A 16,423-nucleotide genomic window follows, 5' to 3' on the forward strand; every position below is an offset into this window, starting at 1 on the left:
TATACACGAACTCAGCTCTGTTACGTCACGGCGCGGTGGTGGCGCGTCGGACGCACTTCCGGTCCGGGGCTGTGGGCGGAAGTACCCATCTGAGACGTGTATTCCTGCGTTGTTTTGAAAGAACTAAACAAAAAACTTGCCTTCTTGTCAAAATGCTGCGACTGGGGCTGTACCAAAAGGGTCGAGAAAGGTTTTAAGGTCAATTTTCATGCGCTCGGTTCGTCCGAGAACGTGGATATGTGCCGTGAAAAGGGAAAACCAGACGCCGTCGGACCACGCGATTGCTTGGGCGGGAAGGATTTTGGGTTGAATTCACGGATACTTCTGGCCATCAAATTTATTCGTTTTGTTCCAAAATGAACGCCGGAAAACCGTCAAGTTGTACGGACCACCTGCGGACTACGTTCAGTGCGTCGTCAAGTTCAAACAGTCGCCTGATCGTTCGAACTGTCGTCTGCTCTTTCAAACGTTTCGGCTTGTCGTCTGCTCTTTTAGACACCGGCCCGTAGACCAAACGTGGGCCCGGTACTTGCGATAAGAAGTAAGTGCAGGCCTCAAAAGACTTAAGTTTGAAGGTTGGTAAGCAGGCTCGACGTAGACAGTAGACACAAGGAGATGTTGATCATTGTTACCAGTGGCCATCACCGACTTGTTATGCCTGATTCACTTGGTTAGATTCGGCTTGCGATTTTAGTATCGACGTCGACATCTCAGCTACGGTTCACGCTTTTGCAGTCCGAGCGACGTCGCTACTGAAAATTGCGAGCGAAATCTCATCATGTGAATCAGGCTTTAGCGTACATTCTGCGGCGTCCACGCGGAATGAATCGCCGCATGTCAGATTATTCACGCGAAGTTTTGCGGTGTAACGAGCCTCGTAAATTTCGCTGATGCCGCTCAAGTAGTCAGACATCGTTAGGAGGACGTAGAATCAACGATTCCAACGCGAAAAAGAGCGCGGGGACTCACACCGACGCCGACAACATCGCATTTCAATGGTTTGTTTATGGGCGACGGCGAGCTTCTTGCCCACACGCCCATCGAGCATGCGCGGCGCAAAATCTTGCATTCTTGGAGGAAAATTCACCAGTGTATTCTACTCGTCACGCGGAGAAGTGGAAGATGGTTACTCAGCGAACCAACTATGACTCTCAGATGCTCCAATTTACTCTTCCAAATTTGTTAAATACTTTGTGCAGTAGTAATGTTTCCCTTGAAATCTTGACTTTCAAAGACTTGCGTAGATATTTTTGTACATGATGCATTATTTTCATAAAACGTTGTTTGTTTTCTTTTCTTTTTCTGTTAACAATACCTTCAGCTGCTACTGAATGTGATTTTCATTTTTGTTTTTCGATGCTTGCCGTTGACCATTGTAAGGGGACCGAGGACCAGTCAAGCTGCATATCGCAGCTTTTTTCCTCGGGCTCCCCCATCAAGATTGATGGAAATAAATATATTATTGTTGTTATTATTATTAAATATACTAAAAAAAGGATTCTGTTCGGTAATCAACATGAATTTCGCATTAAAATATAAAATTTCTCATTTAAAAATCTAGGTTTTTATTAGGAAGTATATTTTACTCTATTGCTTTACAATATTATACTTTGATATTTCTAACGTAGTAAAGATTTAGTGGCGCATAGGGTTTCGGCTTGAGGCTTCTCCAATCATGGCACCGGCAGAAATTGTCTTAAAACCCGCTTTCGGCAGTTGCGATTTTATAGTGTTTAGACGTTTGGAATTGCAAACTTGTTATTATACGCCTAACGACATCAATGCATTTTATATGATTCTTTTAAACGTCCCTTAGATTATTATAATAAGGAATAAAATATACAGCGATAACCCATAAACCCACCATCAGCATTTGCTCCTTTTTAGCATATTTAGAGGCTTAAAACTCAAAACTAGTACATATACCTCTAGCAGAATGTATGTCGGCTAAAAGAAAAATGTAAAAAAACGCAACGCAAAAAAAAAAAAGTTTCTTTTTTTTTTTTTTTAATTAGCGGGCTGAAATTGAACAAAAAGTGAAAACCTTCTCTGTTTCATAATTTATTTCTCAGTACTCGTACGTGATTAAGACATAAACTTTACATAATGTGGAAGGCAATAAAAGCTTCTACACGTGGTATTATTTTTAAAATAAATATAAACATAGTCGACTAGAAACAAATCCGCAGTTCCTGTCACACTTTTTCCCGGAGACATGCTTGTGGATTTGTACAAAGATTGGCTCGACGAATAATAAATGGTATTGGGAATCCGTTTTACCGACTTGCATATATATATATATATATAACAATAAAAAAAATATAGAAGCTGTCTTTTGAATACTTTGAGAATAAGAGTGGTTCAAAAACGCTACACACAACAATCGTATAAACCCGCCATCGGCATTTACTTTTTTTTTTGGCATATTTAGAGGCTTAAAATTAAAAATTGTTTTTTATACAGAGTTTCATACAGTATAAATTTAACGAAAAGTGGAAACCTTCTTTGTTTCCTAATTTATTTCTCAGTACTGGTACATGTTAAAGGCACAAACTTTGCTTAATTTGGAAGGCAATGAAAGGTTGTACACGTGGTATTATTTTAAAAGCGGTACTAAACATAGTCGACTCAAAACAAAATCCGCAACTTGGGTCACAGTTGTTCGCGGAGCCATGTTTGGGGATTGTTACAAAGATTGGAGCGACAAATAACAAACATTAGTTATAATGTCGTTTTACTTACTTGCATATATATCACACTAAAATAATATAGACGCTTCCTTTTGAATACTTTGAGATTGAGAGTGATTCAAAAACGCCACACAAGACATATATATATATATATATATATATATATATATATATATATATATATATAACTGGCATGGTGGCGGGAGGCCGAAGGCGTGGGTATATAACTAACGAAGGCCAGACCCCGGCCGAAACGTCGAAGAATAAATCGTTTGGTGTTGCTGTTTTTACACAGGTTTTTTTCTTCTCAGTTATATATATACCATATATATATATATATATATATATATATATATATATATATATATATATATATATATATATATATATATATATATATATATGATTGAAGCTTGGGGGCCGGTGATTATTGAAATACACAAGATCCATGTATTGAACAAAAAACAAGGAAAAGGTTTGTTGACGTTTCAAGAGGAGGCCTCTCTTCTTATATATAGGATGTCAAAGACCTTTTACACGGGAACATAGCAGCGTGTTCACTCGATTGTACGCACGCAAAAGTCACTGACAACCAAAGAACTGCAGGGCGTTTATTAGCCAATTAAAATGCCGAATATGATTGCGGCTGGAACATCTAGTCCTTTCGATCTATATCGTCTTTAGCTCGATCACGGCGAACGCCGTTACCCGTCTGAGAGAACGGAATGCCAAAGGTCCCCTCGTGACCACGCACTTCACGTATCGTTCAACCTGGTGCTCGGTTGGCTCACTGAAGGGCGCTGTGTACTTTCGTCCAGATCGACAGAAGAAAGTCTACCTGGGTCTTGAGAGGCAAACGTCGTGCGATCAGTTCAAGGCGGTAAAAAAACTCGTACTGTGCGGCGTCGCCTACTACCGAATGCTCACGACAGTCGAGAACAGCACGTTTGCGGCGGTCAACCATACGAGTGTATGCCCGTAAGCGAGCCTTCATTTCCTCCTTGCCGGTCATTTTTTAAAGCTGATTTTCTTTAGGTAAAACTCAATTACGCTCAAAACTGTAAGAAACGCTGGAAGAAAAAATATGTTACCTCCATGTTCCAAAGTAACCATAGTCGGTGGCAAATTAAGAGTCCAGGAAAAGCTCTTCCGACCTCCTTCCACATCAGCAGAGCGAACGCTGCAGGGGAGGAGACTTCCTCTCCAGCGTTCGCTCTTCTAGAGTGGGAAGGAATGGGAGAAGCTTCCCCCGAACTCTTTACCTGTAAGCAACTACAAGCGCCTGCTGCATTATTGCGTCAAATAATAATATTTGTACGAGGCTGCCAACTTCGCCACGACCACGATTTTTTTTTATTTCTCTATCTCTCACGCACTCTCTCTCGTTCTTTTTCTCTCTCTCTCTCTTTCTTTTTTTAAAACAATTAAGCACAAACAATGTAAAAATTAATGATAAGAAAGTATACATTGGGAGATAAAATTGGCCAAAAACGAATATGACATTCTAGCAACACGTCTTGTTGACTATATGAAGCAGCAGTGACATTGGTTTGAAGTGAATTGGACTAGATAAAGAATCAATGCTGTGGGGAAGGTAATCCCAGTCTTCAGCTGCGCGCGGAAACAAAAATGAAGCTTACGAGGTCACTGTTGTTGTTTTTGAGCGCACTACAACAAATGGACGACTTGCACGATAGGGAATGCGTGGAGATGGCTTGATATACGGTGAATCTGGTTGGAAATGATAACAGAATTTGTAAAAAAATGATAGTGGAAAAAAAAACAACCTTCGTCGAAGTCATTAATCAGCTAGTAATGCACGTTCTTTAAACCCGTTACAGTTATTTCGTATGAATAACTAGGGAAGATTAATCTGACTGCGCGATTTTGAAATGATTGTAGTTGATGCCTAACGTAATTCTGGCATGGGTCCCGTATTGCGGCAGCATAATCTTTGCTTTTGTCGAGTGAGCGTTTTGAAGGCTGCAAGATTTACGTTTTGGTGGTACATATCTGAAGTGAGGACGTTTTAGTTGATATACGACCAGCTCTCCATACATTTGAACGATAATGTATCGCTATAAATTCAGCCAACAAATGCGAACAACCTCAAGGACTGTTTTGAGAAAAATAATTAAGTCGACACTGTTTTTTTTATTCAATCGCGCAATAACTTGGCCGCAATACTTACGACACGCGTTAGGTCTCAGTTGGAATCGGGGGCTTTATGAAGCCTGCATGCTAATGCACACTGTTTCAGGGTCGCAACAGATATGCTATCATTAAAGGGGCGGTGCAACGATTTTCGGACTTCGGTCAAAGATTTCTGGAAGTTGCCCCCTGACACTTCTGAAGTAAAGAACAGAAAACCGATTCCGCCTGCGCGTCCTAGTTGTTGCGTAAAAAAAAGATAAAGATTGGCATTTCGGGCACCCCTCAACTCACTCCCAGTCTTCAGGGTCACACCTGGTCGCACTCCCAGTGACGTCATTCGGAGTGCCGTGTAGCTTCCCGTGTGCTATCTCGGAGGACGCTTCCCCTCCCTCTCTCTGCGTACATTAGCGGGCGCTATGCTGCAGCTTAGAGCCGAGCGAGGTCACGTAATCTTTCCGCCGTAGTTCCTTCGGCTGTCACTCGGGGCTGCAGGTGGGGGAAAAAGCTCGACTTTTGCTTTGCGATTATGCAGCGGAATCGCGACATTTTTAATGAAGGAAGTGTTTTCTCTATCCTCCGGGACACGATAAACAACGTAAAAGTGACGAGACGCAAATTCTTTTAATCATAAAATCGTTGCACCGCCCCTTTAACACTTTAAGGGGTACCTTAAGAAACTCAAGGCGTGGCTGTTCACATTTCTTGCTTTGTGATTGGTTCTTCTGCGTTCTCATCGGTTAATACCACAATTCCCTTGGTTGCCGATTGATAAGAAGATTCTTGAGACTCACCGCGCCCTATGTTTTATCAGCTGTCGGGGCCTATAGCAGACCACACACGTACCCATGGTTTCCTCTGTTAAATGCATTTGCATGGAATAAGCGAACTCTCCATCCTGCGAGAAGTGCTCTTCTCAGCAAGCGTTACGTCTCTGCCAAGAAGGTACAAAGCTAAATATATTTTCGGACAATCCAGGCAAGGCTGAGGCGTTTCGTCGTGTTCATTTTGTTGACCGTCCTGGCACCGAGTTCTAAGCGCAGATTTTCCAATCATGCTGTCTGATCTTCCGATATAGTATTCGGAGCGTGTCCCCCCCTTGCAAGGTGACGCTACGAATGCAAAGGGGCGGTCATCGGCTACCTACTCAATATCCGGCGAACTCTACCGATGAATCAACACAGAAATAGAACTCCAAAGATCCAGATTCGTTGTTGAGTATATTACGAAAGGCACTCTAAAAAAAAGGGAGTAGTACTTCCTCCCTTAAAGGAGGAACTCGCGTGTCCCTTATATTGCTCTATAAAGGGAGGAAATTCCCTCCTACAAAACGGGGAGGAAATTCGCTCCCCTAAGAAGGGAGGAAAATTGCCACCCTTTTTCTGTCAATGGAGGAAACTTTCTCCCCTTCTGTAATTGATATAGCTTCCAACAGATGGAGCTCAAAACGGCAAAAGAAAAACAAAAGGTAGGGGCGGCGTTGTTTTTTTATCTTTCTTTAGGTTCTGCCGACTTTCGAACGCTACATGGTAGAGATGCACATGCATCACTGAACACACAGAATACACGGAACACAAGCAGATTAACCACGTACACAACAGCAACAACGCAGCGATACCGGGCCCCCTGGCCTCTCTACATACTCTAAGTTCGCACTAGCTCTATACATGGCAGACTTATTTTTGAATCCGACTTTTTCGGTGACTGTCATCATTTGGCGCATAAACACGGAGAGGCGGAGTAAATATTACTCTTACTTAATACATTATTTGAATTGTCTTGTGAAATACCCCCATCTCTTAATTCAACACCCTGAGCAAAGCAAATGTAGATCATTAGGCTAATTAACTCAAATTTAATAATTATCTTCGGAATAAGTTCGATGAATCATCTTGAAAATGCAGTGCTGGAATGCAGTACACTGTGGTAAACATTGCAATCAAGCTGTTGCTTGATTGCAGTGTTCAGTGCCAGTGTAATTATTTTCAGTTTTCGTGGGGTGATTAATAATTTTAATTGTTGCACAAGTTCAACAAATTTTCAAACAAACAATATTACTGATTTTAACATAACTCGTTGCAACAGCAGAGAAGATATCTTGGGTCATGCTTTGTCACCGGTGTTACAAACATTTAGAATTGTTTTAATTTACGAATATGGAGCGTTTCTTCTATAAAAAGTAAGTGCCGGGAGTGATAAAGACCCACGAATCATGACTTTGGTATCCTCAGCAGACAAGTAAAATAAGACTGTCTTTAGTGATATAATGCAACCGCTTGAAAACATCACATTGCCCGAGTCAGAAAAATAAAAAGCCCGTGTTGAGAGTTTTAATAGATCGTTTAGTCACCCCCGCAACTCCATACGCAATCCGTTATGGCTTCCGCTATATGTACCGTAGCGGAGTGGCGTTTTCATGTTCTAGTAGAACGTTTGCAGCCTGGTGCAGAATATAGCGTTGCGAGAGCTAACGCAACGGAACTCTTTCGGACACTAAAGCTAAAATAAAGGTTCGTAAAGCAATTGTTAGTAATCTTCTATTCATATCTCTATCTAAATAGTATTTTAATTTATTATCGAGTGCTTATGTTCATATTTGCTCCTTTTATAAATACGTCCAGTACGTTTGCGACGAGCTTGATATCCAGGTTGTTGACGCCGGGTTGGCTTGGTCGTGTACTACAGCCGCGCTTGTTTCGCGACACAAAAGGAATCACGCGATAATATACTAGGTCGGCCGCATAAAAAAACGAAAAAAAAGAAACGGAGCTTTCCTTCTTTTTTTTTTTTTCTTTTTGAGTGCGAGTTTTGACATGTAGCAGGAGATGCGGCGCAGCGCAAACTAAAAAGAAGCCGCGGTGAACCGTCGGCTGTGGGGAATCATTCGTTCCTTCAAGCCCGCGGATCTGCCCTCCTCCCCCACTTTGCCCCGCAACCAGAATGGAATGTCTGTACTACCCTTTCTTCCAAGTGGACTCTTCCCGAATGCATAGTTGACCTTGCTTTCCGGATCCGTTGCCTCGCCCCTTCCCCGAATCGTCATTTCAGTGTCGTTTCTTGTGCGGGGCTATGGTTTTTGAAAAATGCGTGTTCCCGCAAGCTGGTCGTGGTCCCGATTTGGACGGATTACAGCGTGTGTCGGACGCAGTCGCTCGCCGCAACGCAGTGCTCGTTCCTATCGACTGGATATATGCTGTTCTGTTTTATACAGAACTGAAATAAACGCCTCACGGATTACCTTTCGCTGTATGGTACGTACGCTTTATTTCAAGAGTATGCGTTTCTCGCGGAGGTGACGGCAACCAAGCTACCAAGCGCTCAAGTTGTCGCCAACGCCATTAAACATGTTTGCGGTGACAGCGGCGGTTCGACCGCCGCTGCCGCCACGAATATAGAGGTGGAATTTTCGTCCCTTTTTCAAGCGCCACTAGGTCGCGCTGCATGTAGATTGGTGAAAGGGAGGAACGAGGGCAACTTCCACCCTTCCGTTGGCGACAGGGCGGAACATCGTTTTTTCCTCCATTTCTCCTCCCTTTTTTTTTTTTAGAGATGTCCTGGCTAAAGCCTGCGTGGTTATTTATGGAGGTGCTTCTGTTCACTTCTGCTAAGGTTAACACTGCTACGAAAGCGTCCGAATGTTCGTTGGTCATTTCAGGTTGGTGAAAGAAATGAAGTTCTGCATGTACTCTGCAACGCATGACTCGGGTTGCTCTGATGCGCTGTTCCTGAACACGGAGATTTCGGTGCTGAAAAAACACTTGTTGCGGGAATTCGAGGACGTGTGCAACGCCCTGCCTCCCAGCGAGGACAAGGAGTTCAAGCAGTACAGGCAAGGCATGTAAATGTGTTTGCTCCTTCAATCCCCAGGCACATATCGGACTTGCGAATTACAATAATATTGAAAGCCAAAATCCCGATTACTTGGGCAGGACGACACACCTTGATGTAACTTCGATATAACTGTACAAACTATCGGAGTAACTAGCCTTGGTCATTATAATCAACAGAAGTTCAAACTAAAGCAATATGGCGTTAAATTGTGCGATAGAAAGAAAAACAATATTTTAGCTGAACCTCTATATTGATTACCCGTTTAGGTACGGTTCGGTACGAGGGAAAGCAGCGCTTTAGATTTCCCTCTGCTGTGTGAACCCTATGTAGTTCCAGTGAGATTTTCACCGAAGACGGAGCGGATCGCACTGTTTTCAGACAAAGTCTGAGTCAAATTTGTGGGTTTTACATGTCAAACCAACGACGGGCATCTGGCACGCCCAGCGGAGGAGTGGGGATTATATTTCGACCATATGGGGGGTCTTTTGACCTGCAACTGAAATCTCGGTTACACGGCGCCGTCTCTGTAATGAGCCTCCGTCAGGTTGCGGGCACCTCGGCCGGGAATCGAACTCGCCTCCTGGCGATCTGAAGGCCGGCGCTTAGCCTCGGAGCCACCGAGGCGGCCACTGTCGTCAGACTGTGTTTCTTTGCAGCTTGCGAGCTCAAAGAGTTCACCCAGGAATGGGAGACGTGCGACTCGGCAATGGAGGGTGACATCGGACACTTCTACCGAAACCGCACGGGACTCACGAAAATGCCGAGCATTAGCAACCGGGTCCGGCGGAGACTCTGCGCGTAAGCTCTTCTCAGATGTCAAGAGGCGACTCGCTTTTGTTCTCTAGAATTTTTCGGATCGTGTTCTGAGCATGTTCCTTCTTATCTCCCCTGTTCCATCCCATGTACGCAGTACGAAGAAAAAAAATCTGGTGAGATCACGTTTCTCCAGAACACGCAGGCAGTTAGTTAATCAATGTGAACAACAGACTGATCAGAGCGAATGATACAGCTCAAATTTCAATTAGAACTCAAAAATACAATGTCCGTAGCTACAGAGAGCGTCACGTTTTACTTAATTGTCTTGTCGCGCAACACATTCTTTAGGCCATATTAGTACTCTCCTTTTCGCGGATCCTCGTAGTTCGCTCGGATTCTTCCGTTGTTCGCAGTAATGTGAAACTACGAGCGAAAATGCAAACCTCAGGCGTATATTGAATAGGCGTATTCAGGGGTACAAAGGCGTTCGTATTTCGTTTTTAATCCGTTCCAATTAAAAACAGATATACTGTATATTGCATATAGGCCCTCTGAACCCGCTGGCGTTGAATGAAGTTTGGTTGAGACATTTCGCACTTAACGTCCAAACAACTGCCCTGGGTGGACGTTGAGCAGATGTCGTCGAATGTCGAAGACGTCAAGGTAAAGCGCAGGACTTTGTCAGGACGTCTCATACTTGACGTTGAAATACCCTCTCGAAGAAAACGTTGAGCAGGAGTCAAGTGATATCGATGACTTCAAAATGTATCTTGGGACATTGTAGGGACGTCTTGTACTCGACGTTCAAGGAACTTCCCGAAGAAAACGTAGAACTGACGTCGATTAATGTGGGTGACGTCAATATGTTGCTCAGGACATTGTTGGGACGTCTCGTGCTCGACGTTTAAAGAACTTCCTGGACAAGAGGTCGAACGGACGTCAATTAATGCTACAGACGTCGAGGTAGAGCTCATGACTTTGCCACGACATCGCGCGCTTGAAGTTGCGGAACCCTTCATGTGGACGTACAACTAACGTCGATAAAAAGTATGTTAAGGAGCTTGCGTCGCCGACGTTCACGACCTTATTTCAACGTCATCCTGACGTTTTGTGCTACCAGGGTAGGCTATGCCTTCGTGTTCTGCGAAAAAGTAAACACACAGGCTGTTTTTTATTTTGATAAAAAGAGGGTGCTTGGAAAGGAAAAGGATGCCTTTAGGGCTCCAACTCTGGGGGAGTCAGGCTGGCAAATGTATTAGTGAAAAGTATGAAAGTCGACCTTGAACATGTAATTCAGCTCTGGGCGTTGCTTTCAGAGCAAAAGAAAAAGCCGGAGGTAAAGTCGATTATAACTTGAAAGCAAAAGAGTTCAATGTTCTTCAAGGTTAAGTGCATGTCCTAACACCGTGAAACTTTATACAGCTGGACAACTTAACAGATAGTGCCTAAAAGATTCGAAGGGCATGTTCTGAGACATGACACTCCCCTCCTGAATGAATAGGCGTTTGGTCACCTCGAACTCCCCTTCAGGAGGACGTGAACACAGCTGCGACGTAAAGTCACGGCGTTGTGGAGATATTACAGCAAAGTTAGCGGCTCAAACAACGAGGCACTGCGTTGTCGAAAGGAGAGAGAAAGGGGGGGTTACAGAAGCTAAACGCCGAACCTATTTGACCTAAATCAATAGTCGGTAGAACGTATGTTGGGAAATTTACTTATTGCTGCGGAAATACCTATAGTCAGACCACACCACCTATGCGCCGTGTCAGTCACTCTATGCCGACGAAATGGAACTTGATTGTGGCGCCAGTGGAAAAAACTATTTTTCAGACAATGTTTCAACCTTCATTTCTGATAATTGTGTGTCTTAACAGAAACAAAAGCGAAGGGTAAGCTTCAGGTATCTGTAATACTCGTTCAAACTGCAACGCTGAGCTTGGGCGCTTTCATGCGCTCTAGATTTTAATGACAGGCAGACAGGTGCGAGGCCAGAATAGGCCTTAGTAAAAACCCACCAATTTCTACCATCGCCGGTTGGCAAGATTTTCGTAGTGAACGCGCGTTCACAACGCGAGTGCCGGCACGAACCCCTCATTTGAGAGCCTCTCATTGTCACGTGTGAGTTTGCGCAATACGAGCATATTTTCATACCAAAAGCTCTGGAACCATAAATCCCATGTATCCCTCGGCAATAACGAGTCTAGCGCTGCGCTGTAACCTAAAATAAATAAATACATACATAATATGGCGAACTAGCGAGGCTGTCTTGAAACAAGCGCACGATCCTCTCTTTGCAGGGACTTGAAGGGCTACCGCTCGTGCCTGAACGAATCAGCGGACAGGCACCACTGCACGGCGCTGGCCCCACAGGTGGCCGAGATGAGCAACGAACTCTTCGACCGCCTCAGCCTGGAGTACTGCGGCGGTTGTAGGGCCCGAACCACCTGGCTCCATTACGTTTTGGTCTTCGCAAATGTCCTGGTGTTCAGTTCGCAATCAACAATCCGTAGCGGTTAACGTGCGATACTTCAGGTTTATTTATTTTTTTACGAGTAAATAAAGTTTGAGCCATTCCCTGCAGCTCTCACTAGCGGAAGTTAATACTGCATACAGGGGCAGCATCGGCGTAATGAATAAATATTGAGGTAAAACAGCAAACCACCAAAACTAGCGGGCATGACTGCAGAAACACCCGGATAGTTTCTGATCTCTCATTGGGGCAAAGCCACGGCAGTCGGTATCGTCCTCCTTGTGAATTTCAGAATAAATCCCTCCACGGACATTCACGTAATGTTCCGCGGAATCTTCGAAGCACAAAAATTCAGCGCACGTGTTTTAAGTATGCCTATTTCGCGATGTTAAAACTTCGAAAAACGGATTTTTTTTTTTTTTGCAATGGGTTTTTAGCACACAATATTGTTAATGTCGTCTTTTGTACGCCTGTTTGTTTTTTGCCACCAAAGATGTTGACTATGCTTATAACTGGGATACTTGATACCGACCTTTATAATCGCTGACAGCTGCAGAAACAGACGGAGTGGTCTATTTCATTCACGCTTCGTTATTCGTATTTCGGTGTCTGACATCCTTTTTCCATCCAGGCTGTATTAAAAGAAAAAGTGTTTTTCCTTTGCATATGTGTGTTTTAGTTGACAGCGATATTAGCTTCACATGTACATCTTTATTTGCATTTTCTAATTTAATTGTAGAAACATGTATCTTCGTTTAATTATTGAATCTGCACTAAAAGGTTCCTATCATATGCATCATTTCATTCACTGACACTCGGTGTCCAGTTCCTCTGCCCGCGAGTTCACCGGTTTAGACCACTTCTTCCTCGTCACAAAGGCAGTCCCCGTATCTTGACGATGGAAGTCGAATGGGAAAGGCTGGTGCGCCAAAAAACTTGGCATGGGCCACTCGTGCCTCTCTTCCCGGGTACTAAAAGTGTAGGCTAGATGGCACTTCATCGGCAACAGCGGTCAGACCGACCGGCTCGGCTGCAGGTGAACCGTGCTGATGGTGACAACTAGTGGCAACAGCTCGCATGAGCCTTGTGAAAGGCTGAGTGGGACCGGGTGCCATTGGGGCGGCCGTCCAGACGAAAATCTTTTGTGTGCGGCAAACGTGACTGCGGATTCCTTCAAAAGTTGTTTGGAGAAGCTAGGATCGAAGACCCAGCCTGCTTGAGCGTTATTTCTATACCCACCCTGTCTCTCCGCAAAAATGCAGGCAAAGACTGGTTGTTGCTCCGCAAAACGGTATGAAGATTTCAAATGTTTCTTTTGTTGTTTGGTTTCACTGCCACCGTTGGTTTTTGCTTCTGGTGTCACTCGGTTCGTCGGCTCGACGACAGGAGATTAACAATTCTTGCGTGTTACGAGTTGTACTTGGTATGTTACCTGTAGATAAATCTTGCCGGTCTCGCCCATGACCTATTGATCTTGACTCTCTGCCGCGCTACTTTTTTTTTTTTTTTTACAGTTCGCAAACTTTGTGCTGCGTCTTGCCAGTGGTAGCTGGGTGGTAAAGGCTGCGCTTGACACAAGCCTAATTCTGTTTATTTCCTTTCACAGTGGCGCTTCCATTGGAAATTTCGTGGCCGAAGATAGCGCTAAGTTACCGAATAACAGACGTGCAGGTCGCTGATCTCATGGCTCACGCCTGAAACCATATGGTGTGCGCATAAAAAACAACAAGAAAATGTGTCCTCTCACTAAGCCTGTGAGATCTAGGTAAATGGCACGCCATGGCTGAGATACCTACTCCCAAGTAGGCACTACGGCTTTCAGCGAAACACGCCCGAATCCTTGGCAGACTACGCTGTCTCCGACTGCCCTCTACGTTTTCTTGTAGATTACAGAATGTTATAAATGGCCCCTATTTTACGTTTCAGTTTATACTATTCAATAAACAACTTCCAGAAATTCCTGCACGACACAATGTGCGTGTTGTATTTTGGGACCTGGTTGGCCATGGACAGGAGCGGCATGGTTTCGGTTTCGAATGCCCCGTTCACGGAGCAGTGCGTCTCAGCGCTGCATGGAAATAAAGTCAGCACTCACTTGCATTGCCCCTATATTCATCTTCGTGAGAGCCCCCGTTGAAACACGGACCTCGCTGCCTAGGCTTAGCGAGGCGTAGGGGTACAGCCTGCCTCGTCCCATGCTTTTCTGGGGACTTGGCGACGACTCCGGAGTGCGGCTTCACCTTTCACGGATATTTAAGAAGCCTAGGATATAAAGAAGACGTTGAAACGGGATAACCGGCCCAGTATACTTCTTCATTCATGTGCCGTAGTCGTCCTGTTTCCGTGTTTGCCTCCGCATAAACTCCGGTACGCCGGGAGCCCGAAAGAAACGTGCCCTAGCATTCTATCCGTATCGATCGACGACACCTGCAGTGTTATACAATTAAGGAAAGACGCATATTAAAAACAAAAGCTATTCATTTCGTCGTGACAAGATGTCCTGAAGTGATGTTAGCAAATCGAAATCGAAACTTACTGGGCAACCAGTACCCAAGACGCTTTGCGCGGCATCACGCCTCTAGGATCACTTCGATTCGAGAATAGGCCTATTGTGTTCCAGCGTAAATTCATAACTTCAGATATGGATAGCCTGGCGTCCAAAATAACCCGTCCTCGTTTAGTATAGTGCTCCTTAAATGTTTTATTGTATAGAGAAAGATAGTTGCCCTTGAGATGATTAAGTCTTTGCTGTTGCAAAGTTTCAAAGATGAGGTACATAATGGGCCTTGAATTTTCATATTTGCAATTTTATTAGTCATGATCGGTGACAATGGAAGTGCCTTAATTATCAGCATGGCTCCTGGAGGATAGGGTTTGACCTCACAACTAAGTTTAGTCGGTTGACAACGTTGAAATTCTGGAGGTGTACAACGATACACAAACTCGTAATCATAGGCCGCCAGTTTGACACACCATTGCATCATGCGCGAAAACGCCAAGCTGCGTTTCAACTGCAATAGCGAAATACGCCGCCAAGAAAAGGTTACGAAAGCTACCACAGGTAGTAACGCTCTAAAGACTAAACTTTTTGGATCGCCTTATTTATATCTCTAAAGACGCTTATAACACGCGCCAAATTAAGCTGCCATTGCCGACCTTCTCTTGTCTTACCGAGAAGCCGAGCCATTGAAGCGGGCGTTGACGAGCCACCACAAAGGCCTATGCTAGGGAGGACACAGTAGCACCTAAATGGGCAATAACCTCTCCTGCTGTGGCAGTGATGAAGTGAAGCGAACGAAATAAGAGGAACCAAAAAACTGAAGGTCGGATATGGCGGCGCCCTTGCACAGCTGCCTGAAAGCGTCTATAGGGAGTATTCACTGGCGGCCATAGCTGTGTGCGCGAATGCTGAGCGCGTGCTGATGGCGAGCTTCCACAGTTCTTTTGCAACGTGCATTCCGCACCATCAAGAGTGCCGGTCTTAGCAGCCTATTGATGTGAGCTCGTTCTGAGCATGCGCTCTAAACATGACCCACAAATATGGCGTCTAGTGAATACTCCCTATAATCTTCAGATATCAGCAGGTCGAGAGCTTTTGGTTTGATCTGGGCGTGAGTAGCGTGAGCTTGGCACAGTCAAGCGCAAGCTCTTGGCCAGGCCCCCATTGAACAAGCGCACGGGAAATGGAAGCACGTGTCCCCTACCAATATATAACAACAAAATAAATAGATCATTTTCGATGATAATGAATGAGGTTTTTTGGCGCAGCAGTATCGGGGCTATAGTGCGCCAGAGATCATTTTCGAATTTCCACCCCCTCGCGGCAGACGTTCACAAGCTGACAAATGTCATAATTTCCACCCCAAAGTAACCACGCGCAGTTTATTGAAAGGTTTATATTGAGGTTTACGTCATCCCCCTTAATAGTTATTTAAAGCATTCGAAGAGCGGGGACAGGTTTTAGAAAGATGTAAATATCGTAGAAATTTTCGTGCCCTTTTTTTTTTTTTTTTTCTCTTTTTTAAATTTTGATTACCGACGCCGGCTTGTGTATCGTCAAATTTATTGTCGGAATCGTTCGAGCAGCGCTGAATATGGCAAAATTCTATCAAGGCTACAGAAATTTTGAGTAGGTGTCGGACTCGCAGATTTCAAGCCATTCGTCAGAGAATGTGGCAATGATAATTAGCACGAACCCGTCAAAACAATTCCAGCTATCCGCATTGAAATCGAGCAGCAGTGAAGCCAACGCTTCCACTACAAAAGCACCGGGTGAGAATTCAGTCGCATAAGGCCAGAAACCCCTACAGTTATCATGTTCAGTCGTTTAGAATTTCAACCCAAGCTGATTACGTAAGACGCGTTGCCGGCTCGTAACATCCCAATGAACATTTCCTTAATTTTGTAGGCAGTAATGTGGAGGACCCTGACAGTCTTCCTCGCGATGTTCGCCTTCTCTCTAAACGCAGACAAAGAGGGTGACGGAAGAGTTCCAGTTGTTTGTGAGTATATCGACAGCTCTATA

The 16,423-nt window shown here is 44.4% G+C and overlaps 1 protein-coding gene across 1 annotated transcript; it reads left to right on the forward strand.

The window, feature by feature from the left end:
* Positions 1-8,509: 8,509 nt before the first annotated feature.
* On the forward strand, positions 8,510-11,954 carry LOC121833736. The gene is made up of 3 exons (XM_042287265.1): positions 8,510-8,675; positions 9,329-9,470; positions 11,726-11,954. Exons 1-3 carry the CDS (start codon positions 8,510-8,512, stop codon positions 11,943-11,945), a joined length of 528 nt encoding a protein of 175 aa, XP_042143199.1. The 3' UTR covers positions 11,946-11,954.
* Positions 11,955-16,423: the final 4,469 nt, after the last annotated feature.

Source organism: Ixodes scapularis, unplaced genomic scaffold (assembly GCF_016920785.2).
Source record: "Ixodes scapularis isolate PalLabHiFi unplaced genomic scaffold, ASM1692078v2 PGA_scaffold9__187_contigs__length_104089568, whole genome shotgun sequence".
Classification (NCBI taxonomy): Eukaryota; Metazoa; Arthropoda; class Arachnida; order Ixodida; family Ixodidae; genus Ixodes; species Ixodes scapularis.

Coding starts and splice junctions, on each gene's coding strand:
- LOC121833736 (XM_042287265.1), top strand. CDS start 8,510: ATGAAGTTCTGCATGTACTCTGCAACGCATGACTCGGGTTGCTCTGAT. Junction 8,676..9,328: donor GTTCAAGCAGTACAGGCAAG/GCATGTAAATGT, acceptor GTTTCTTTGCAG/CTTGCGAGCTCAAAGAGTTC. Junction 9,471..11,725: donor GTCCGGCGGAGACTCTGCGC/GTAAGCTCTTCT, acceptor CTCTCTTTGCAG/GGACTTGAAGGGCTACCGCT.